Source organism: Phodopus roborovskii, unplaced genomic scaffold (assembly GCF_943737965.1).
Source record: "Phodopus roborovskii unplaced genomic scaffold, PHOROB, whole genome shotgun sequence".
In the NCBI taxonomy this organism is placed as follows: domain Eukaryota; kingdom Metazoa; phylum Chordata; class Mammalia; order Rodentia; family Cricetidae; genus Phodopus; species Phodopus roborovskii.
This window is the reverse complement of record NW_026126558.1, coordinates 14,644,868-14,670,190: the sequence shown is the minus strand read 5'-3', so window position 1 is coordinate 14,670,190 and position 25,323 is coordinate 14,644,868. Positions and strand designations below refer to the sequence as shown.

Sequence of the window (25,323 nt, the reverse complement as noted above, 5' to 3'; positions counted from 1 at the left end):
AGTTTATATATGCCCCATCATATTTAAACTTGTTAGACATCCATGCCACTCAGCAACTTGAATAGGTAGGGACACAAAACTGGCATATGTCTTTTCTCATCAATGTAATGAAAGAAAGGTTTGTTTTGGCTCAGAATTTGGAAAAACAGTGTGTCATGGCAGGGATAGCAGGGAAGGTATGCTGGCTGGAGAGGTTCAGCCCATGGTGGTGGAAGATTGCAGCTGCTCCTGGCTGACATAATGTGGATCAGGGAGGAGAGAACTTAGAAATGAGGTCAGCTAATAGTCCTGAAAAGCCTACCCTTAGTGACCCACCTCCACCAGCCATGTATAGACTCCAAAGGTTCCACAACTTCCCAAAATATCCCCACCAGCTGGAGATCACATATTAAAACACACGAGCCTATGGAAGACATTAAAATTTAACCTATAACACAGTGGCTTTTCCATCACATGTTTAACATCATCATTTTCACTCATTGTTTATAGGGAACCATTTTGTCCCTTTGAGACTTTCTTGATCTTGATTCAATAGGGACACTAGGCAGTTATTTTCTCCTTCCCTCCTCTCTCTCTCTCTCTCTCTCTCCCTCCCTCCCTCCCTCTCTCTCTCTCTCTCTCTCTCTCTCTCTCTCTCTCTCTCTCTCTCTGCATCACATATATTCCTCTCTTGCTCCTCATTTTTCCATTCTGATAAAAATCAGCAATGGCCATTAAAGCAAGCCCCCAATAACAGAAGCAGTAACTCAGTGGTGGGTAAACAAGACTGAGAAATTAAAATTTGTAGTAATATTTTATGTAGAGTAGGATTCATCCAAGTGGAAATAGTTTCACTGAAATAAAAATGAAGTAAATTGCGACTAGCATAATAATGCTGTTTAGAATGTAACTTGCTAAAGTCACTAATATCATAATTGTGATTATATTTTGGTAGCAGGTATATCTAAATTTTCTGGGAGTCAAAGCTATGAAACTAAAAATAGTTTGGAAGCAAGGGAGAGTATCTGAAGAAAGAGCTGGAAGAGAGACCAAAGAGCCCACTCAGAAATAGCTTGTTCTGAACTATGGATGTGAATAAGAACTTGCATAGCCTCCATTGAGGCTCTGGGCTTAAAAAAAAAAAAAAAAGTATCGGTTCATTCACTCACCATTTAGAAAGTATAGCTGGAGATGGTTGATCAACCCTCTTTGGTAGAAAATCAAGTATAGAGATAAGCAAGAATCAGTTTTGCCCATGCATAGTGAATGGACTTTGGTTATAGGCAGGCATGATTTAGTGTTTTGCTTTGCTTTCTGTTAGTCACATGTGTTTGAGCATGAACTTAGTTGCTTGCTTTAAATACAAAGTGAAGATGAAAGCGTGCAACATCTGACTTATGGTAGGTTCCTGGAGACACTAGTTAGAAATCAAAGGTATCTCACGATGGCTTGGGGAATGATGACTGGCAATCATGCCATGTCCTTCACTTGCAGCATACTTACGGGATCGAAGTACACTAGACATATCGTCTTTGAATTCCATCCTCCCCACTCTGGAATGATGGTTGCACAGGAATTAACAACTATATTTTCTGGGAGAGGAAAATGGGACTCAGAAGTTAGGTAGAAATTTTGAAAAACTCTTGTAGATTTGGGATCTGAGCCTAACTCCACCTCACTGTGGCTCGATCCTAAGCAAACAGAACTTTGAACTAATCCTGGTAACAATGCCTGCTTTTAGGTATTAGGAAGAGTGGAAGAGTCTATGAGAACCCATGTTTTAAGTTAATTTTCTCATCACTGTGATTAAAATACCTAACAACAAGCAAATTAAGGAAGACTTGTTTGTTTGTTTGTTTGTTTGTTTTCTGGTTTACAATTTGGGAGGATACCTTCTATCACGGTGGGGAATGCATGGTGGTAGGCTTAGGATGCCAACTGGCCATGTTGCATTATCAGTGAGCAAGGACAGAATGAACAGGAAGTGAGGCCATGATATGAACCTCAAGGTCTATCCCCAGTGCCCCATCCATTTTTCCTGCAATGTTCCACCTTCACCTCCGGAAGATTCTACAGCCATCCCACACAGAACTACTAGCCAGGATCAAGTACTCTCTAACCCTTGAGCCTTTGGGGAGACCTTTCATATTCAATCCACAGCACCTCTCAAAATTTCTTGCCCATAATAGGTGTTCAATAAAAGTCATTTTCCTTTCAGAGAACCTTGGTTCTGAACCATGTTGGCAGCAAGAAGCAGGAAGTTGGCTTTTGATCCTTATTCCTAGGGTTAGGAATAGACTTGGGTTGCTCTATGACTACCATCACACCAGCCCTTACACAGCCATTTACGGGTAGTGGTAGGGATTCTCAGACAGCTAAGTAGCATGGATAATCTATCCTTGAGAGTTTGGCTCACTGTAATTCAAAAGATTCCAAATCCCATGACCTTTGGGTGGATCGATGACATCCAATGCTAACAATAAAGCTCACCCAGGCTCAGAGAAATTGTACCCCACAAGTTTCTAGCACTTCTCTATCCTAAAATGAATTCTTTTGACATCTTAGCATTTGTCATAGAAGAAAAAGTTTAATTAGAAGCCAGAAGAGACTCTTCATAGGAAAGGGCAGCAGGCATGTAATCTCAAATTAGTTCCTCTGTGTGTGATCTCATACAGGAAATTGGTTGGAGTCATGGCATTGCAATGAGTGAGTTTTATGTTGGGAAGCTCAGGAGACAGCGTCGATGCTCCCATGAAAGGCATTTCTTCATCTCTGAATGTGATATTTTCTTCATAAGATCATGGAGCTGGCTTCTGCTTTTAATCTTCTGCCAGTGACCCCTAGCTCTTTATCTAGTCTCATCCTCAGCAATGTCTAGGAGCAGGACATGGCAAATAGCACTTTCCCCATCAAAACTCTGTTAGCAAGCTAAAGCACTGGGTCTTGTTACTCTCAGCTTCTCTAATTTAGTGTGATCCCCAGAGTTCAATGCAAGATAATTGTCCCTTATTCAGGGAAACATAATGATTCATATCTTAGAATGTCACTGTGTGCAAGTCTTTGGTTATAAAATACTCTGTATTTGAAGGGAAGTGTGCCTGGATGTAAATCCTGCTTCCAGTCATCTTAGAAACTTGTATAACTATGGGATGGTGGTTGGCTTTTTGAAGCCTCAATTTGTTCATATGTAATATGGGTATAATTGTGCCAGTGGGAAAACATTTTTGTGTGTGTAAGTATAAAAATAGAAAATGGGGCCTTTGGAAATTGTTCAATTACTAAAGTTCTGGAAAGCCCAAGCCTGAGGACCAGAATTCAGTCCCCAGCTCCCACATAAAAATCTGGATGTGATGGTGCACACTTGCAATCTCAGCACTGAGGAGGTAGAGACACTGCTCCATGGCCAGCACACTGTAGTGTACTTGATGAGCCTGAAGTCCTAGTGAGCAACTCCTTCCCAAACAACAAAATACAAAGTTAACACAAAACACAAATGAAGTGGACAATTCCTAAGGACTGGTACCCAAGACTGACTTCTGGTTTTTACACACAGAAGCACTATGTTTATCTATATCTATATTTATATCTATATCTATATCTACATCTGTCTATGTCTATGTCTATGGATATGTCTTATGTCAATATATAGTATATCTGTCCAGAAATGCACTTATACATGCTTTCACACCCACAATGAACCCACACATATACAAATAGATAGTATACCTAAAGTACCTAGCAGTGATATTGGTGTATGCAGTATTTTTTGAATTAATGATTATCTGTGGTACATACTATGTGTCCCAATGACATTATTGGTGTGGAAGACATGCAAAGAAATACATTAGAAAGTCCCCCAGTACTTCATAAAACTCTGTTTGTAGTACTAGGGATAGAACCTGGGACCTCGTATGAGCTTGACAAGCGCAAGTTTAATCATGGAGCTGCTTCCTTAGTTCCTCATAAGGTTTACTGGATGGAGCTCACCATCCCTATGTGTCTCCCCCAAAGATTACAATACCCTAACATCAAAGAGCAGCCCAGGCAGGAGGCACTGAGATTAATTCCTGAAGGAAGAACAGCACTGGGACCCAGACATATGTGTTCCTTCTGTGTCAAGCTGAGGAACCTTCAGAGGGAAGAACAGTCTCTTCCTCCCTAACCTGTGTCTTTCTGTACTGACAGTTGTGATGGGCCCCTGCTCATCTAGGCTCTGTGCTCTTTCCTCTTCTCTTTTCATAGTCTCCTTTCTCCTGAGTTAGCTCCTACAATGAGTTTCCATCTTGAGACTGACAGAGGTGTCACCCTCGAGATTTGGCTGACTTGTATAAGTTTTAGTAAGCCCCAGTACAACAGCAACATCAACAACAACAAAAATGGTTTTCTTTTGATTTTCAAGCAGCAAGGAAAAATCTGATTGGTCATTGCTTAGCAGCCTCTAGATCTCTCTCTCCCTCTCCCCTCCTTCCCTAGTCCCCAAAGGAAAAAAGAACTTAGACTGTATTTATGTCTTGTTCTCTCCTACATTGGCCTAAAATAATAGGAATGTGTTATTAAGAGCTCGCAGAGAGGCAGAGACAGACACAGAAAGAGGGGGGAATAGGGGGATCTGGCATGAAGGCATGCTTGTGTGCACATTTATATATGTGTATCCCTATGTGAGCGTTTGTGTAGGGGAGGAAGAGGGAACAGATACTATAAAATCAGTGGAGAGCAGTGATAATAAGATACAAACAAGAACCACAAAGGATGTGCAAACCGAGCAGGTTGTACTTGAATGTATGTGTGTATATGTGTGTGCAACTAATTTTAAAAAGAGGCTATGGTTGAGATTGCAGGTCCACACCACCATGCCTAGTTAGGAGAGATTGTCCATTCAGAAAAGGTTGAGGAGACCAGAGAGAGGACTGGAATAGCAACCCTGTTCATTCTATTTTAGGCTCTTACAATTCTTATTTCAAAGTTATTAAATAACATAGAATTAAGTCTTTCATACCTCTTTGGTAATCTTGTAAATTCTAACTTTATATACCAAGTATGGACCTGGCTAATACAGACATCCAATAAGTGTTCACTGGATAGATAGATAACTGATTGGCTCTGAGGGTAATAAATACAGCTTTCATAACATAGCCAGTAACACAATCAAGATAAATGTAGCTTTAAGCTCCCATCCCTCATCAATAAGAACCTGAGTCTATCGAGCATTTTTCCCCAATAAGAAAGGTCATCTCTTCTAAGACCTGCAGCTGGTGGGTCTTTGAGTAAAGACTGAACAAACCCCAATGGAAATATTTTCAGAGAGTTTTATTTCTTCTTAACACACCGTGTTACCTTGGAACCTGAAGGTAGTTCCCTGCTCTCTAATAACCACCTTTTTTGGGCTGTGAAATGTGGGGCTCTGACTTCTGAGAATGCTCTGTAATTTTCTCCCTATTGACCTCTGTGCTGGAGGCCAGGGTTGTCGGGAGAACCCAGGGGGCTGCCTCTGATAACTGTTATTCCAGGAGTATTCACTCAGGCATCCCTCAATGCCTGGGTATCAGGAACAGAATTTGGAGGGAAACTATATTTCCATGACTCTATCCACATCTTCCTATGCACAATCAGCCCCCAAGCACCACTCCTCAATCTTCAGACAGATGGATGGACGTGTTTCCTATGGGGTGTTGTATAGGTGCTCAGATATGGAGTGCTCCTATTTTATACTTGTATTTATGACCCTTTCCTGTCCATCACCTTGTTTTGCCCCATCATCCCTGAGGCATGCAGATTATACACCTATTTTGTGTCTATCTTTATAGAGTCATATTCTTACTGTTTAAAAATAACATGAGTGGTATCAATTCTTAGTCATATTATCATTATATCATTATTAACATCATTAAAGCTTATGGAATCATCTATGTGTATCATAGGCACTATTCTAAGCATTCTGTAGCAATTTCTATGACACCAGTCAAAGAAATGAGATCAGAGAGATGAATGAATTTGTTCAGGATCTGATCTATGGATATAGGCCAATGGTAGGATGCTTGCTTAGCAAGTACAAGACTTTGAGTTTGAACTCAGCATTACAAAATAAATAAATAAAAATCACCCAGATAATAAGCTTAGATTTAAGACAGAGTGTGTCTGTCTCCAGCATCCATTCTGTCCCTCTTTATGCACCTGTGAATCACTGCCCTTTGCTAGATATGAGCCCTGGAGCGGGAAAAGAGCTTGACTGGTAGCAAATACAACACTGACACATCATAGCTGTCTTCATTTGAGCCTAGATTCACAGGTCCATTTTTCCCTCAAGGTAAGGTTGGGATTTTTGTTGTTGTTGTTGTTTTTCCTCAGAAGACAAACAGTTTTTCAAGGGAACTGATACCCACCCCATGCAAATCGTTTGTGTCCTGGGATTTGTGTGAACCCCCGTGAGACTCTCACTGCTCTCCATAACTCCCTCTTTCCTCCCAAAACAGTTATTCGTCGTCCTTGGTGGGAGAAGAAAAGCCAGCCTTGCCTAGGATCAAAGAGAATTGCTTTTTCATTTATCTATGCTACCTCTACTTCAGTTGGCTAATGGAGAGCTATTAAGCCCACAGTTCCTATGATTGGTCTGAGTGATTTTGTAATTGGATTCTTTTTATCCTCCCAGCAAAACTCACTGAAATTGTTCCGTTTGGGGATTTTGTCATATACTCTGACTCAACCTTTCAGTCAGAGCTGGAGATGCTTCATGCAGGCATGAATGCATCCTCCACCCTTACTGAAACAGCAGCTTCAGTTTTGAGGGCCTCCTTGATATGACCAGAGGAACAGCTAGCACCTCTTGGATGCTAGGAAATAACTACCAAAGGCCATAGTCACCTCCTGCCTCCTCCAAACTGCAAGGCCTGTGTTGTCAGCCTGAAGCTTAGCTTCTTCCTTGCACAGTTTGCTCTTGTTTTCATAGTCACACTCCTTTCTTTGTTCAGCATTGCTGGGCTCACTCACTCCTGAATGGATAGCAAACTTCTTACATAACTGAAAGCTGTGTCAATCCCACATTCTCTAGGAAACAAGAAAACTGGGTCTGTTAGAGCAACAGAAAAAGTTCTTGAAAATAGCGTTTTCCTGTTGCCATTTCCAATGTCTCCTGCTTTCTTCAGATTATCTCTGCTGTCTTCATACTCTCCTCCATCATCCTCTTCTTCCTCCCCTGCCCCTTTCCTGTAAGTGTGTTTTCATGAATGCTCATGGATACAAGAGCTTGGTGCAGTGTCTTCCTCTCTCCTTCTCCACTATATTCATTCATTCATTCATTCATTCATTCATTCATCCATCCATCCATTCATTTTGAGACAGGCTCTCTTATTGACAAAGAGCTCCCCAGTTCAGCTAGACTGGCTAGCTAGCAAACCTCATGCTCCTCGTGTCTGCCTCCCCAGTGCTGATATTACTAGGGTGCATGGTTGTACTTAGCCCTCCACATGGGTGCTAGGGATCTGAGTTAAGGCATGCCTGTCTCTGTGGCAAGCAGTTTACCAACTGAGCCATCTCCCTGGCCCTACTCCCAGATTTTAAACTCTGCTCTTGCTGCCTGGTCTTTTGTATTTATCTTTACTCACCTTTCACCTTCCACTTCCCATGAGTAAACCTGTGCCCCTTTCAAAGCAGCCAGTGCAGGAAGTCTTTGATTTACTTGGTTCTCCCCTTCCCCATTACTTCAGTGTACTCCCCAGGCTGCAAGCCAAGCCCAGCAGAACAGAGGGATAACTCTATTAACAAAGAGAAGAAAGGAAAAGGAAAAGCTAGGAACTCTCAGATGTTTTCCTATTTGAGTTTCCATTTGAAGAAGCATTGTTTGCAAGCCTTTGATGTGCCTTGTGCTAAGCATTTTTTTCTGAAAGACAGACTTCTAGAGTTGCTAATTATTCAAGGGGAAGGTAGGCACATCATGATCCTGCTACTGCTAATGCACCTAAATATTAATGAAACAACATTTGAAATTCAGTTCTTTAGTTCTTGGGTTTGAATATGAATTGTCCCTCACAGGTTCATGTGTTGAACACCAGGTACCCAGCTCCTTGCACTATTTTAGGAGGTTCTGAAAACTTCAATGGGTGGGATCTAGGTGGAAAAAGTAGGTCTGTTGGATGACTTGCTGCCCTGCTTCCTGCGTACCATGAAGTGAACAGCCTCCTTCTCTATGCTCTTACCACCATGCTAGCCTGTTTCTCCAGATCAATGGGGTGAGAGACCAGGGACTGCAGTGTCTTCAAATGTTAGCCAAAATGAAACGTTCCTCCTCCCAGATTAGGTATTTGGTCACATGAAAGTGACTACTATATCCAGCCACCACGAGCTGGATATTAAGTGTTTGATATCTACATGTGTATCCAGTGGTTACTATGTTGGCTAGCATGTTCTCATCACCCCAGGAAGATATAGACATAACTCGGCTAGTCTCTACCTCATTCCATTTGTCCTATTGAAACAGCAGTTTTCTTATATATCTTGGTCATCAACAGCAATGTTTTGGGAAATAACTGCCCTACAACAGCAAAAGTGGACTGTTTCTATTTGGTACTCCTTGTGCCCTCTGTGGATTTATAGAGACATCAAGCTGGGGTCATTCTGAACCTTTGTCCTCTTCATGGAGAGTTGAGCTAGGGCTTGAGGTGAGCTAGGGTTCGAGGGTTTGAAGAATGGAAGCAAAGAACATGCCTATTCTATTCTTTCTTTGAGAAGCACCCAATCCTAACAGGCCAAGTTAGTAGCTACTTTCTCCATGCTGTTTGTGACCCTTGTATGGCAGGTTCTTGTGGAATTGTCACACTGTGTAGTCATTTATTTGCTGAGCTCCAAACTCCTGGGAAGCACAGATGTCACTGTTAGTGTTGTAACATCATTGCTTAGCCAACCCCCAAAACACAGAGGGTCTGTTGAATATAAATTGAATGAGAATGAATGTTCTGTACAATCAACTGCTGCCAAGAACCCTTCTGAAACTCATGCCTTGGTCAGCATAAAACATTAAACATAGAAGAGATGTTAGCCTTTTCAGCAGCCATCATAGGAATGAATGCCATCTGCTGCTCCCAGGGGTTGAGTAGATAAATAACTCCAAGTCCCCCAAATCAAAAACATTACTCTTGGCATCAAGGGGAGCTTATTTGTGTCATGCTTTTCTGCTTCTGTTGAAAACTGGCCTTGGATATTTACATTCTCAATATGTCTCTTTGGCTATTTTTTTACAGAGTGAAAATACTACTGAAGTGTGTCTTGAATGCTAATTTAGACAGATGATCTGAATGTATTTCCTTTCTCAGACACAGTAGCAATAAAGAACTCATACAGCTATATCTATTGCTAATAGCATCCATCACCACTGTTCATGTTATACAGAAATTGATCTGGGTGGGACAACAATCCCATCATTTACTTAATACGAGTGGTAGGCTATGGAAAATCATCAGATGGGTTAGGGAATTCGCTATATATAATATGGATATAAAAGCTTATTTGCTTAACAATTATGGATACAAGACAGCAGCACCTCCAGCGTCATCTTTAGCATCCCAGGGGCTTTCTTGTTCTTGGTAAGGTGTGTGTGTGTGTGTGTGTGTGTGTGTGTGTGTGTGTGTGTGTGTGTGTGTGTGCACATGTACATTATTTTTATCTCTTTTGTTTAAAATTGTAGTATCAAATATCACCCAGGTCTCCTTTTCCCCTAACTCTTGAGGGTGAGCAGAATTATGTGGAGCCAGACCCCAAGTTAACTATGGTCAAGAGTAGTAGAAAGAAAGGGGTTGGACCATCTAAAATGCACACTTTCCACCCTGTGATTGAATGTGGGGCTACTCTTTGCTGTGACTCACTTAGAATGGTTCTGGCTGTCCTCACATAAGATACAATTTGGGATTTACATACAAGGTGTCCTTGCTTTGCATGTAATTTTCCTCCCAAGAGCAAATAATTTTCAGTCTTGAGATATCAAAACAGGTGCTTAAAAAGCCAAGAAAGAACAAAAAAATTGTGAGCAAGATTTTTCTGAGATCAATCAATGCCTGTTTTCCTGGGCATGCTTATGCTGTCAAGTGGGAGTAACAAACAGATACCAAAACTTCAGTTCATAAGAAATGAAATGAATCAAACATTTGCTTCTTTGACCCTACCTGGATTGGAGTTAAGTACTTTAATGAACATATTATACATAAGACTAGACCAGAATGAGTGGCTCACTTTCTCTGCTGTTCTTGCTTGGTCTCTCACAGTTGGTAGAGGCTATTTTAGATGCTGGGGTCCTTGATGCCCCTGGGTGTCAGATTCCACTTGGAATTTGAAGGGGTTTTCCTTGATACCACATGATCCACAGCTTCTGTGACTTTAGCTTCCTACAGACATATAGGAAGCACTTGGATATGATTTAATACAAACTTTTATCCCCCAAAAAATGTGCAACCCTGCAAGCAGTTTGGAGGGGCTACCTGCTATAAGCCCTGTTTTATTTGTCCTCAGTCCCTGCTCCTTCCTTTGTTCTTTTATCTCTTTAATTCCTCATTTTGCTTTCCTCTTACTACTTTACATCCTTAATTAATGCTCTTATTCTAATGTCAGGTTTTACATAATTAGTTATTAGAACTTGTAAGTCTTTCCAACTCAGGGACGACAATGCAAAGGTGCTCTTAAATATTCACAAGTAACAACTGCTCCATGCATGAGGGGATAAAAGCTTTAGTAGGCATTATACCTACTAATGGATTCTGCAATATGTCCGCAGAACATTATCTTTTGAACCCCAGATTTTACTCATCCTGCTACTAGGAATAATGGCTACTGACAGCTCATCGCCAGCCCATCCCCTTCTAAAGAATTAATTTCAGCAGAAGGGAGCCCCCTTGTCCAAGAGTTCTCTCTCTGTGTCTGTCTCTCTCTCTTCCTCACTTCTTCCCTTCCTCCCCCACCCCTCTCTCTGCAGATCTCAACCCATGACTATTCAATGTAAGGTATTAAACATACTCCCCTTGTCTTGACTAAGAACTGCTAAAAGGATAGGAGTTTTGATTGATTCCAAGACCTTTGTATTAGCATATCAGAAGTCAGCTTCTCCTCTGCCCAAACTTCCCTCAAGTGATTCAACCATTGTTTCCTAGAGCACTTACTATCAGAATGCATGCAAATATCAGTCTTGGAGTCTGTTTCCCAGTGGACTTGACCTTTGATACCTTCTTTGATAATGAGAATGATGGTAGTAGATGAGCCTCATACTTATGGAACACTTGTGGATTGAGAGGCATTCTGTAGCACAAGCATTGTCAACATTAGATCCACACCAACACCTTGGCCTAACCCCCAAGGATTTCAAGCCATCCACTCATGCAGAAGAGAGAAAATTAAAGTGAAGGAATTAAATATATCATTGGGGGTGTCAGAGGGCCTCTGGAACACTTCTTTGAGAAAACCTTTGGGTGTCAATGTTTTGACTTTCTAGATAGATTCCATCCAGGCACATCCCTGGTAGCCAAGCGAGTGCTCTGCTTCTGTGCAGCACAAAGGTCCTCAATACTCAGTGAGCTTTTAGGAATTTGTTCCTATGAGACTTACGAATGTGTTTACTCTAAGCTTCCAAGAGCAAGCTCACTGCTTGGTAAAGATCAGGTGGCCCCCATGCTCTTTGCAGAGATCCAATCTTTGTAACTGGGAGTGCTGGGTGATATCTTCCAAAGAATGTAAACATGGAGATTCTGGATTCATATCACTCACATCTTGACACTGTGAACTTCAACAGGCCCTCATTTTGTTCTTTGCAAAATTGGGATAATATCATTACCTCTTAGCATTATTTATGGGTGTTCTAGAAAGTAAGTGATAGCCTATGTATAAACCACTTAGCCTTGGATGCAGTAAGGGCATCATAAATGTTATCTATCATAATCACTGGTCAGGAATCAATGGATTTTCTCCTTGGGTTCCATCTTCAGAGCAGTCAGTGAGAAAGAATGCATCCTTTCTTGAACATTCCTCTTCATGGGGAGAGCTGACACTACTTATTACAGTAGTGCTTTGTAATCCTATGGCCACAAGAAGGATTTTATGACATGTTTGTTACTTTCATACCACTATGACCATGATCTCTGACAAGAAGAAATTCTTTTGACTTGCATTTCTAGAGTATTTCAATTCAACATGGCTATGAAGGCATGGAAGGACAGTTTGGTTCATATTTTGATGAGCACGAGAAAGGCTGTTCACGTTGTAACAAACCAGGAAACAGAGAGAATGAGGGCCCATCTCTCTTTACTTACTTCTGCCTTCCAATTAGCAGCATTAGCTGGGAACCAAATTCTCAAAACATTATCCTGTTGGGGCACATTCCAAACTCAACCCATAATACTTGAGCTAAAACATTCTGAGCTGGGGCAGGATATTCATACTTATAGAGAGGTAAGACCTGAAAAGGGTCTTGACATGTATCCAAAAGATACTGAATTTGACGTATTCAACAATGCTACAGTGGAAGGGAGAACTAACTACTAGAAGCCACGGGCAAGGAGATATCACAATTTCCAGTGAATACTTCTGGCACAGGAGCTTAAAGTGCCTGGACAATATTTCATCGAATCATAAGAAATCATGAGTTTAATACCTTTCAGTTACAATTTATTTTTATATTTCCAGTACAACATCTCTCATTGGCTCTTTATAAATATCATTCGCAGGGCCGTAACAACCCATACAATACTTTTTATCAGCAATTTGGACATAGATAGCAATGACTTAGTGACAGAATGTTCAGAGAACAGAAATTCATGAAGGCAGGCCAAGGTTTTGGATCAAAGAATTGGGATCCAAGAAAGAGATGGACAAATTAGACAAATTAAGCTAATCTAATAAGATTATATTTAGGGCTGGAGAGATGGCTCAGCCATTAAAGGCTAGGCTCACAACCAAAACTATAAGATTTCATTTAACAAGACTAAGTATGATCTTCTAGACCAAGGTCAGAAAAATCTCAATTGTCCTGGGAAATGGTAACAGCACTTTTCATTTTCATATCTATTTATGACTATCTAGTAATTCTTACCCTATCTCATTCCAAGAAGGACTTGAATTAGCTTAAGAAGATGTGTTGGTGACTCTCTGAGCATGTTCCACAGCCTGGCAGCATAGCCTAGAAGCTTGAACTGCTGAGAGGTAGGGACCAGCAATCTACTTTAACAAGCTTTCATGGGAATTCTAATACACAGTGAAATTTTTAAATCAGGGCTAGGGAGATAGATCAGTTAATAAAGTGTTTGCCACACAAACCTGGGTTTGATCCTTAATCCCTATATAAGGAACCAGGCATTGTGGCATGCACTTTTAATTCCAGCTTCAGGGAGGTAGAGACAGGTAGGTTCCTGACAATGGCTAAAGTGCCAGCCTAGCTGAATGGCAAGACTCAGTACAGTTGTTAGGAGTAGGTTTTTCCTGGCAGCCGGTCCCACTGAGGCACCAGCCCCAATTAACACACAGAGACTCTGTATTTGATATAATGCTCTTGGCCAGGTACTAATTTCTTATTGGCTAGCTCTGTCTTAAGTATTAACCCATTTCTATTAACCTAAGTATTTCCAAGTGGTCTCATCTTACCGGGGAGAGGGGACCAGCAGTTCTGCTCTCCCCCATCTTTACATGTTGACTCCTCGCTACTACTTCCTGGAATCCTCCTTGTCTCCTAGTCCCACCAATCTTGCTTTCCTATTGGCCAACAGTGCTTTATTCATTAACCAGTAAGAGAAACATATTGACATCTCCCATCATACAATGACAATGCTGTCTCAAAAATTAAGATAGACAACCCCTGAGGAATTGTACACTAAGGTTGTGTTCCAAGGTTGACTACTGGTTTCTGATCACATGAGCATACAGAGGCACTTGTAAATACACATATACACAATGGCATATGCTTGCACAGTAAGTGAATTTGTAAATAACTGTAAAAGAGTATAAGATTTTTAAGTAGAAATTTCTAAGGTTCAGAAGTTAAGATGAAGTGGAGCTTTAAGACAAGCTAGAGAATTGAAGCCAGGGGGATGGCTCAGTGGATTAAGCACCTGCAGTGCAAGAAGGGGGATATGAGTTTGGATCCCCAGCAGCTACCCAGGTGGGTATGGCAGTCCTCCTGTAATGCCAGAATATGGAGAAACAAAGAAAAGAAGTCTCTGTGGCATTTTGGTTCACTAGACTAGCAGAGCTTGTGAGCTCCAGGTTCAATGAGACATCCTGTCTCAGTAGATGAACTGGAAAATAAACAAGGAAAATACACAATATTAACCTTGGGCTTCTACATATATATGTACAAATTGTGCTAATACACATGAAAGCATACTTGCTCACATACACTGACACCACCCACCCACCCACACACACACACACACACACACACACACACACTTTCTCCTAAAAAGATAATATAGGGTATATGTTTAGGTCAGGTTATCCAAACCACCAACTGAGAAAAAAAAACATCAGTTTATACACTATCCCAGGCCTAAAAGACTAAAACGACCAAATATTGAATTATAATTTTAGTGGAAACCTTTGCATCTTCATATAGCGAGTCTGTATTATAGCAAAGGAGGTGCTCAGCAATAGTCTCTCTGTAATAAGACACTAGGCTTCTGAAGGTGATTTCTTTACTGATCTGCCTCTTACCTGGACCAATGGTAGGATAAGATTTGAGATTTCTGATGATCATACACTCAGAATATAGGGTGGAGCTTTGATCAAAAACTCAAGCTCAGAAATCATAAGAGAATGTGCGTGTTTATTTAGGTCCTATGATATAGCCTTGGGTGGGTTACTGAATTCTCCCATGACTGCAGTTCCCTTTTGTGCAGGGAGATTAAAATGGCTCCTACCTTAGTCTCCATAGGTAGCATCTTCATTATGGGAGCAGTATTTGTTGGTGCAGACCACATGATGGAAACAGTGTGTAGCAGCTCTCATTGCCTCTCCTGAGGCTTCCTAAGGTAACATACCCTACCAAATAAGGAAGGAAATGATAGAAGCCAATGAAGACTGGCTCCTATTATGAGTCCATGTCTCTATCATGACCACTAGTGTCTCCTTGGGATTTAATTCTAATATTACTTTAGGTAGAAACCACAGGAGAAAGGACCATCAGGAGAAGAGTGTTGAGAAGTGAGGAGGGCTTCAGAGACTCAGTAATGGTCCACAGACAATAGAGCAAAGTGAAGGTTCTAGAATCTGCATACTTGCACCCATCCTTTCGCCATTTCTTCTTAGCCTTTGAGTCTAACGTCATTGACTTTTGTGCATTTGATTTCCTTGCATTTCACACTGTCTTGGGCTGAAGAACAAGAAAGGAATCTCAAGGCCTTTGTTCAGCCTCAGCTCTGCACAGACTACAGGCACACTGCCTTCGGCAGTTCCTTGCTTTCATATGGTTCTTAATACGTATGTCTGTTTGATGGGAAAATGATATTTGCATGTTTTGTCTTCCTGGGCCTGTTATAAAGCTTAAAGAGGCTCACATGAAAACATACTGTAAACTCTGCTATTTCAGGTAAGTGTAAGACAATATTATTTAAAGGGAATGTCCTCAAAGGCCTCCATATTTTCCGTCACAACATTGGAACCCTCTTATGATGACAGTTTTTCAGGATACCTTCCTCACACTGCTTCCTTCACCCCTTTAGGATTCTGTTTCTCAATAATGGCCCTTTTATACCTAACTTCTAACAAATAATTTAGTAGGGAAGAAAAATAAGAGTGTTTATATATACATTAAAATTATACATCAGTTGTTTTAAAGACAAAACAAAACCAAACCTGGGATTATAGCAGAATATTATCAAGTCCTTTCAAACACCATTTTTCAATTATTACAAATGCTTGAAAATTGTAATATAAAATGTTAATTAAAAATGTGAGGAGTCCTGGTCACATGCTCAGGAACTCAGAAACTCTCTGTGCCTTCCTGGCCATAATGTCTTACACTCTCAAACTGAGAGCCAAAATAAATGTTCTTCCCTTAAGGAAATAAAAAAAAATCATTAGAAGAGGCATCAAGAGATGATCTCTACCTCTCCCCCTTCCTGCCCTCATGTGCACCTGGGTGATTACACACAGTCCTCAACAACTCCCTCACATTGAGTGTCCAGGTAAAAAATCAGGCTGTTTCAGGGAGCCCTGGAAACTATAATTGTGAAGCTGCATGGCTTGATAACCCCTGTTTTGTTGTGCTTTTGTAACAATGGAAAAATAAAAGCATTAAGTACAATGAAACTGAGGTCAACAAGCTTCATTCTTTGGCTTTTGTTTTCATATTTCTAACATCATTTCTTTGTCTGAAAAAATAATGTTTCAGTGGGTGTTTGATGATGGTACTTGTTTCATTATTGATTTGGGTTTTATGAGACCACAAAGAGAATTCAAGTAAAGAGATTTTGTAGAAGCAGATGCAGAGATATACATCCAAGCACTGGGCTTGGAGTCCAGTTGAAGAGAGGATGGAGAGATTGGACGAACAAGGCTGGATCTAGATAGTGAGGCAGAAACCCAGCTGTTCTGAGCTTGTGGGAACTCATGGATTCTGGATGAACAGCTAGGGAGTCAGATGGGACTAACCTAGGTCCTCTGCATCTGGGTGACAATTGTGTAGCTTGGTCTGTTTTGGGGCCCCTAGCAGTAAGACCAGGACCTGTTCCTGATGCATGAGCTGGCTCTTTGGAACCTATTTCCTATTGTGGGCCCAGCATTGATGCAGGGGAAAAGAGCTTGGTCCTGACTCAGTTTGATGTGCCATGCTATGTTGATTCCAGTGGGAGGCCTTCTAAGTAGAGAAGGAGGAGTGGATGGTGGGGAGGGAGGAAGAAGACAGGTGGGGGGAGGGAGCAGAAGGGGAGGAGGGAGGGAAAACTGTGATTGGTATACAAATAAATTCTAAAAATTATGAATAAAAAAAGAGAATCCAGTAAAAAAAAATAATGTGTGAATAATAAAGGAATACAGAGAAAAGTAGGCATCATGGGGCATCAAATTGTTCTCTTTGGAATATTTCCACTTACTGACTTTTGGGGAGCAACTGCTTGTTGGGATAATTTATTTGCTCATGTTAAAAGTGGATCCTGGGGCTGGAGAGATGATTCTGTAGTTAAGAGCACTGACTGTTCTTCTCAAGGACCCAGGTTCAATTCCAAGCATCTACATGGTGGTTCACAAACATCTTGTAAACACAGCTACAGAGGATTAAACACACTCTTCTGGCTTCCATGGGCACCAGAAATGCACAAGAAGATGCCTCAGTAGTTAAGATTGTATACTGCTCTTGTGGAGGACCCAAGTTCAGTTCCCAGAACCCACATTGGTGTTTCACAGCTGCTAACTCCAAGTTCAGGGGTTTCCCATGCATCTAGTCTCCTCAGGTGCTGCTTCATATGCACATACTCACACACAGACACAAACACATACACACAATTAATAATAACATCTCTTTGTTTCTGCTACTCTTATGATTATGAATGGCCACTCTTTCAATATTGGACTCCTTTTTGGCACATTCAGCTGCTGACAAGAGGGAAGGGATAAGGAGATACAGATGTTGCCCTAGGACATGCCACTTCACCCAGCATGATGGGTGAAGTTTCCTTGGAGAGGCTGGAGAGATGGCTCAGAAGAGCAGAACACTTGTTCTGCAAGCTTGAGAACTTGAGTTCATGTCCATGTCAAAAGCTAGATGTGGCATCATACATGTCTTTGAGCTCAGCACTGAGGGAAAACAGAAAGGAGGATCACTGGGGCTTGCTGGTTGCCAGGATAGTTTCAAATTCAGTGAGAGACTCTGTCTCAGGCTATAAACTAGAACATGATAGAGGTGATGACCCAATGTTCTCTGGCCTCCATGTAGCATGTACACATGTGCATACACTCCACACAAAATAGTACACCCACACATGTGCCAAGTGCAAACACAGTGTACTGTAGTCTATAAAGGCTCAATCATTTAATGTTTCTTAAAGATAACACTAACTTAATCTGTGTATCTCTGATTTCCTCATTTGGAAATGGGTACCACAGCTCATTACTCATAGGTATATAATTATGTTTAAAATAATAATAAAAAATACTCAGTACAGTTTCTACCACAAATGAGACTCCTAACAAACTCAAGCTATATCCATTTCAAGAGGATATCGATGATGCAACAGATAGATGTAGTCCACTGACAATAGGTCACCTCTTCTGTATTGAAATAAGACACTGAAGTGCTTGTTTCCCAGGAACAGGGGCATTCCCATGACCTGATGAAATAACTGAATATATTACTATGGAAGCAGTCAGTCTTAACCATTCCCACAGAGAGTTCATTAGCTTGGATCTCAGTTCACTATGCCAAAGGCAACTGAAAACAGCCCTCCTAAGCTATGTAATGGGCACCTAGCATGAAGCTTTCTCCAGGGGTGGCTGTGTTTTCAAAATGGCTGAGTGATTGTTTTCTGGCATTTCGCTATCTGGGTCTTGGAAAACTGTAAGTTATCACACAAAGGAAACAGTGAGCTGAATCATGCGTGGGTGAGGTGGAGTGCTTGATTCAAGACACACATTCTTTTCATTGTTCTTCAGTGACTTTGGACAGTGGGGCTTTTCATAGAAGTGAGGTTTGCATATAGTTGATGTTGTCTCATATAAGCTCTGGAATGGCTTTTAAATACATTTCTTGCCTTCTTAACTAAAGATGTGCATTATAAGCCTGATGTTTCCTGAATATTTTCTATGAAGCTGGTGCCATGTTTCAGGACTTCACTCTTTAGTTTTCACAACAAGACTATGGGTGATGCCTAAACCTTACCTAAAACTGGGGTCAGAGAAGCCAAGCTATTCATTCAAAGTTGTTAGAAGTGGTAGTTAGATGTTGTGGTTTGAACTCCCTCTTACTAGACCTTCAAGGAACATAACTTTGTTGGAGAACATTTTCGGCTAAGAAATGACGGAAATCATTATTAAACATCAAAGTAAGACCCTTGAAAGTCTGAACATACATTTCAAAGGGTTTCTGTTATTCTGGTGTTTGAAAAAGGTGCATTTTAAACCTGAAGTTCAAACTTTTACATATCTGTGACTATGCCTTTGTTTAGCAGATGCTATTTGAGCACCTGCTTTCTGGTGTGACTGTGGGCCCATTGCATGCTAGGCACTATAGAAACAAAGAAATGTCATGAGGCACACGACTGCCTTCCAAAGGTCCCCTTACAAGAGATGCATCATCTGAGGCAACACTTCACTCTTGTTCAGGAGATCTTGACAAAGTGTCCATTTTTAATCCCACCCTTCAAGGAAATCAACCTCTTTGACTTCCTCCATCCTGTATAAATGAGGACTAATGAGTGAGAGCAGGGGACACAGGCATAATTAGATGTTCTTTTGGTTTCAAGAGGCCTCACTGTGTTCAAAGTAGTTCAAGCTATTTTGCTTGGCCAGATTCTAACTGACCTTGGGTTAGATGGAAACATTTGTTTTTTAGATGGTAGCTAATGAAAGTGAGAAGCTTGTATGAACTGCATCTCTTGATAAAAGATGTGTTTTCAATGAGATATGCTCCTCCATGCAGTAAGCAAATAAAGTGAAATGCAACTCTAGATCTAAGCCTGCGTGGACAAAGCCATTGGGTATGTTGATGGCATCAGTGAAATTGAGCATATTAGTTTCCTATGGCAATGACTTACACATAATTTTCAAGACTGTCTCATTTTAAAAGCAATGACTAACTGGTACTAGGTGGTTTTCTGTGTCAACTTGACACCATCTAGAGTCATCAGAGGAAGGAGCCCCAGCTAAGAAAATGCCTCCTTGAGATCCAGCTGTAAGGCATTTTCTCATTTAGTGATCCATGGGGGAGGGCCCAGCCCATGGACTTTTAGTCTTGGGCTCTATAAGAAGATTGGCTAAGCAAGCCATGAGAAGCAAGCTATTAAGCAGCTCCCCTCTATGGCCTCTGTAATCAGCTCCTCCCTCCAGGAACCTGCTCTATTTGAGTTCCTGTTCTGAGCTCCTTCAACAATAAATAGCAATGCTGTTGTATGCCAAATAAACCCTTTCCTGCCCAACGTGCTTTGGGGTCATGTTGTTTCATCCCAGCAATAGAAACCCTCACTGAGACAATTCTCTCATCAGACATGATTAAGATTCTGTATTCTCACAGCCCTGGGCCATCTTTTGATGTTCTTTCTCTGAGCCACCTTCCTCCTGTAGGAACTAATGCAGTCTCTTGATGGCTCCATTCACTATTGCAGGTGCTTCTTATGCACAATGCTGGCATAAATATGTGTGATGATTGAGGAGAGATGGTTGGTTGTCTTGAGCCCTTTTAAATTAGGTCTCTTTTCTCTTTCTGTCTCATAGATCGACCAGTAGCCATTGTGTCTGGCTGCTTTCCATGAATCTGCTTATAACCATTTCCTAGTATATTTTTTCCCCAGGATTAAGTGCCAGAATGTCTAGTGATCAATCTAGTCAATATGTGTTTTCAGCATAAGAGTTCTGAGGGAGGATAAGGGGGCTGAATTAGAGTGTGAACTGCAGCTGTCTTCACTGCCAGGAAAGCGTTACTTATCCGCATAGAGATAATTGAATTTTGTTTTATTGCTGATATCTAGCTAAGTAGCATTACTATTAGGGACACTTTGGCAAGAAGGATTTGTTTTTCCAAAAGGAAGGGGAGGAAAAGAAGGAGAAGGCAGAAAACAGGGGAAGGAAAGGAAATGCCAGAGCGGTGTTTTGAGAGGGTCTCATTTTGAATCGCTTTCTTTCTGTTTGCTGTTCACAGTGGCTTGAACTTCATTGACCTGATGGTGCGACAAGGGAACATTGACAACCCTCCTAAGACACCATTGGTGCCAGGATTTGAATGTTCTGGAATTGTTGAAGCTCTAGGGGACAGCGTGAAAGGATACGAGGTAAAGTTTTAAGTCTGACATAAACAGCAGCAATCACCTAGAATCTGTGAGGCACAAAGACTGTAAAATACATTTGAAATAATAGCAGTCATGTTTTATTTTGTCATTTTGAGTTAGATAATATTAACTTTGTTTGTAATAATAGGACTTTGCAAAAATCTCATGAGTTTGGGGAAGTGGGCTGGATAATTCTTGTTATATTCCTTTTTCATACTCAATTAATATAGCTACTTCGACCATTCAGTTTTGTAGTAACTGAGTGCATAGTCCCTCACTCCAGCTCCAGCTACTATTTTCCACCATCTCAGGCTTAGCAATCAACTACAAAACACAAAAGTAAGGGGAGTTAATTATTTTATAATATGGTTCCTTAAAGTATTACCTAGTTGGTATCTTTCAAGTTACTATTTACAAATCCTGAGCTATTTCAGGAATGGATAAAATAGGATTTTAGAAAAAAAAATAGTTTAAGTCAATGAATCTCACCCTAACAATAGGATAGAATTGGTGAGGGATTAATTAATGACCTTGGGAAGAGGGCAACATGTCTGTGGTTTATTTCATTTTCTGCTTTCATACACATGTGAAATTCTCCACAATAAAACATTTTATTTTGAAAAAAACTAATGCATGCATGAGTCTTCATGCTGTTCTATACAAACTAAATACAACTTAGTCTATAAAAACTGAATCACTGTGGCAGGCAAGTTAGCTTTTGGATAAAGGTGATTGCTACCAAGCCTGATGAAAGAGAGAGCTGCAAGTTGTCCTCTGTCTTCCACACAAGTGTTGTGGCACACACACACATACACACACACACATCTAGTGAAACAGCTGTATAAAAAAATTTGGGAGTTTGGCATCTGAAAACTCACTACAAATCAAATTCAAAAGTTCTCACTCATAACTGAGATCTCCACTCATAACTCATAACTCTCACTCATAACTGAGACTGGTGTGTGGGAGAACACACCAGCTTTGTAGAATAGTCTTTTCTCTAACCACAATGAACAGAGAGAGAGAGGAGGGGGTGAAGGTTCTTACTATTCCATCAGGCTCAGAAGGTACAATTATTCTCTGTGAGTCTAGAAGGTAGAAAGTAGAAGCAGACCCCAAATTTAAGTCACCAAAGCCATCTTACAGTTCCTAGAATCTCACAGCCGTACCCATGTTCCCACCTTCACCCACAACGCTACAAAAATACATGCAAGGAATGAAGGATGAAGAGGAACCCTGTGAGATCGAATGCCAACTTTCCCTTCCCCTTGACCTTCATTATGCAGCTGGTCCTCACCTGAAAATACTGAATGTCCTCATCCCATTTAGTGGTGCTTCTGGCAACAATTTCCAAATCACATAGGAGAAGAAAACTACAGAAAAGAAGAAAGGATGAGCTTTAGATTTTTAAATACAACTTCTTCACCTTCTCTGTCCCTAGTAGACATTGTCACCAAGGCATGCATCTCTCTTTCTGGAAGGGCTGCACATATATGGTTCTATTTGCCCTTCACTCCTCCACATGGTCCCAAAGGAAAATCTCACTCTTTCATTCTGCTAGCCCTGAGCATTGAATAAATGCCAATAAACAGAAATGTTGTTGGACTTGGTTTAGAGGAATAACTTTACTAAATTAAATGCATTTAAATATGACTTACCTTCTTTTAGTTATCCCTGGCTTGACAGTAATATCAAGCCTTCTTGGCAACCCATCTCTTCTGCCAGTGATTGCCAGTTGCACATAGTTTTAAAAAGTCCCCTAAATGTTTCTGTACAGTATGTTGTACGGTTATAAGCCAACACTAATATTCTCTATGTGGAATTGACTTCAGGTTCATCAACATGTTGGAGATGGAATCATACATGGCAGCATGTTGCATGGCACTCTTTTATCAATAGCAAAGGATTGAATGTCTAGATGTCATCAGTAAAAGATTGATTTGGGATCATGGACTCAGAGCAGATTTATTTTTCTTACTAGAATCAACCAATTGGATAAGTACAGATATAATATTCCACATGTATACAGGTATATATGTGTGTGTGCTCACCCCATTGCCTACTCACATTTGCCATTTTGAGAATAAAATAAATGAACAAATGACATAGTGAAATTTAGTGAGAGGCCTGAGACACTTGCACTGTGAAGCACATTGAAACACTCAATTCATTTCACTCCACTTGGATACTAGAGGCCATTAGCTACTCTGTGTTGCTGAGTTTATGTCTCAGTTTTCACAGTTTTGTAAGAAAGAAACTAGTGCTGGGTGGTGTGATCCAAATGCTTGCATTGATGACAACATGTAACAGAGTCCCTGCCAGCAGGACAGCCTTTCTTTTACCTCTCAGTTTCTTCTCTGGGAAGCTGTTCCTTCTGCTTAATGCAATGGAGGAAGTCTGTGCTTACTAGTGGATCACTGGTCTGTGAATCCCTGAGTTTTGGAATCAGTTTCTTTATAAAACAGGTACAGGTGTTGCTCTTTCCGGGATTTCTATGCACTGTGCTAAGTGAACTGGGTCCACATTGCATCATGAACACAATATCCCATTTCAGAGATAAGGAAAGTATACCATCACAGATTCCCCCGTGGTGCACTTCTACACAGTGTGTTTTCTTCATAACACGCATCTCAAGTACAATGGGTTACTTGTTTGTATTTGAAGTATCAAGATGCTACCACTCTCCAGGTCAACAACATTTGGTAGTGATTCCATGTTTCTTTGGGTTCCTTTAAAGAAAGTTAAATATTTACAGTAGTTCATTTGTACAGGAGGGCTATGACAGAACCCATCTCAAAGGAGGTTGTTGTGATTGTTTGGTAAGGGTAGGAAGCAAACACCAAGCTACAGGGAAAAGTAAAGCAGTAGAATCAGTTATAATAAAAATATATAAAAACTGAACCATTTCTTTAGGAAAGCTATTAATTCTTGGGAGTTGACATTGACCATAGCAAATTTGTTATTATATTTGAAGACGGTACTATAATGAACTAATATTTCAAATTCATGAATGTTTTAATTTGCCTAGCACATGATGACTCATGAACTATTGGTGTTTCTTCTGCTATTTCTATTTATCTTTAATAATGAAATGCTATCAGTGCCTTCTCAGTGTTTGCCAAATCTTATATGCGTCTAACCACATGAAGCATATAGCAAAATGTCTCTGTGTGCTACAATCCAGTAAACATTATGTAGCACTTATCCCATCCAATGCCATTCTCCTGCTTCATTCTAAGCCACATTTCTCTTGTTCAATTCATGCCTATGTGTTTTTGTGGATTTCTCATCTTCTGAGTTTCAAGTCCATTAGGATTAATAATCCTCGGATCTTGGTGGACACAAATACAATGAACTAGACTGGCAGGGGGTCTATTTAGACATGAAAAATAAATAAATGAGAGTGATCTGGACTCCAAGTCCTGTCCTCCATGCTCAGGGAAATTTTAGCAGAATTTTAACTACTCTGGCTTATCTAATTCTTTCATCACCAAAATAGAGTAGTTAAAAACAACTGAGTCAGAAAATAGCTTGGCACCGACAGTCTGTGATGTGTCACTCAAGGAGGCAGGCTAATAGCACCTGGGCTCCATGGCCTCTGGAAGATGTTAATACATTGGTTGTAAAAGATCAAATATGTCTTGAATTAGGAAGGTAGAGATGGATATGCATCATGGGAAGGAAACTAACTTACATCAGATCCTAATTTCAGAAATCCCTACAAAAATTATAAAATGTATTTATGTTTAAATTTGAAACCTGGAATATGTCCATCAAAGTGGAGGACTACATCTATCCAGTATTCACTGAGTCCAGAATTACATACAGACTTGAGAGAGGAGAAAAAGGAGGCAAGTTTGAACCAAAGCCACAGATAAGTCTGAGCAAGGACTCCTCACTGTCTAGCCCAGACAGGACTCAGGTGCAAGATCGCCTGTTTATGTCTAAGCCATTTCCATCTCCAGCAAAAAGGAAAGATGTAAGTAGTTGCTACTCCTCTATGCGAAGCCATCAGATCATCATGGTGATTGATTGCATTCTCAGACCAAGCAGACCAGGCTTTGCATTCTTCCCATTGCTGGCAAGGCATGCCAGGGTTCAGTAACTCAGTTATCTCCCCTGAACTGAACTCTGTTAGCTCCAGCAGGGATGCCATGACACTGGGACAGACATGTGCAGGTTCTCTTAGAACACTACAGATGTGGTACTCACATTTGTCATCTAATTAAGTGCCTCTTAACCCAGATCTGAAAGGTTCCAGGATAGACAGGAAGGTCTTTATAGACACTGTGACATCCACACACTGAGATTATAGCAATCTTAACCCCAAATACATAGAACTGTCTTGTCCTGGGAAGCAAACTACTATGGCATCTCTTGAACCACATCAACCCACTACACACAAAAACATGAT

The 25,323-nt window shown here is 40.7% G+C and overlaps 1 protein-coding gene across 1 annotated transcript in view; it reads left to right on the top strand.

Annotated features, from left to right (window-relative positions):
* The window catches only part of Vat1l (vesicle amine transport 1 like), a 163,914-nt gene that overhangs the window by 5,677 nt on the left and 132,914 nt on the right, over positions 1–25,323 (top strand). The window contains exon 2 of the mRNA XM_051201520.1: positions 20,783–20,912. Coding sequence (XP_051057477.1) covers positions 20,783–20,912 — 130 coding nt within the window. The remainder of the gene's footprint in view (positions 1–20,782; positions 20,913–25,323) is intronic.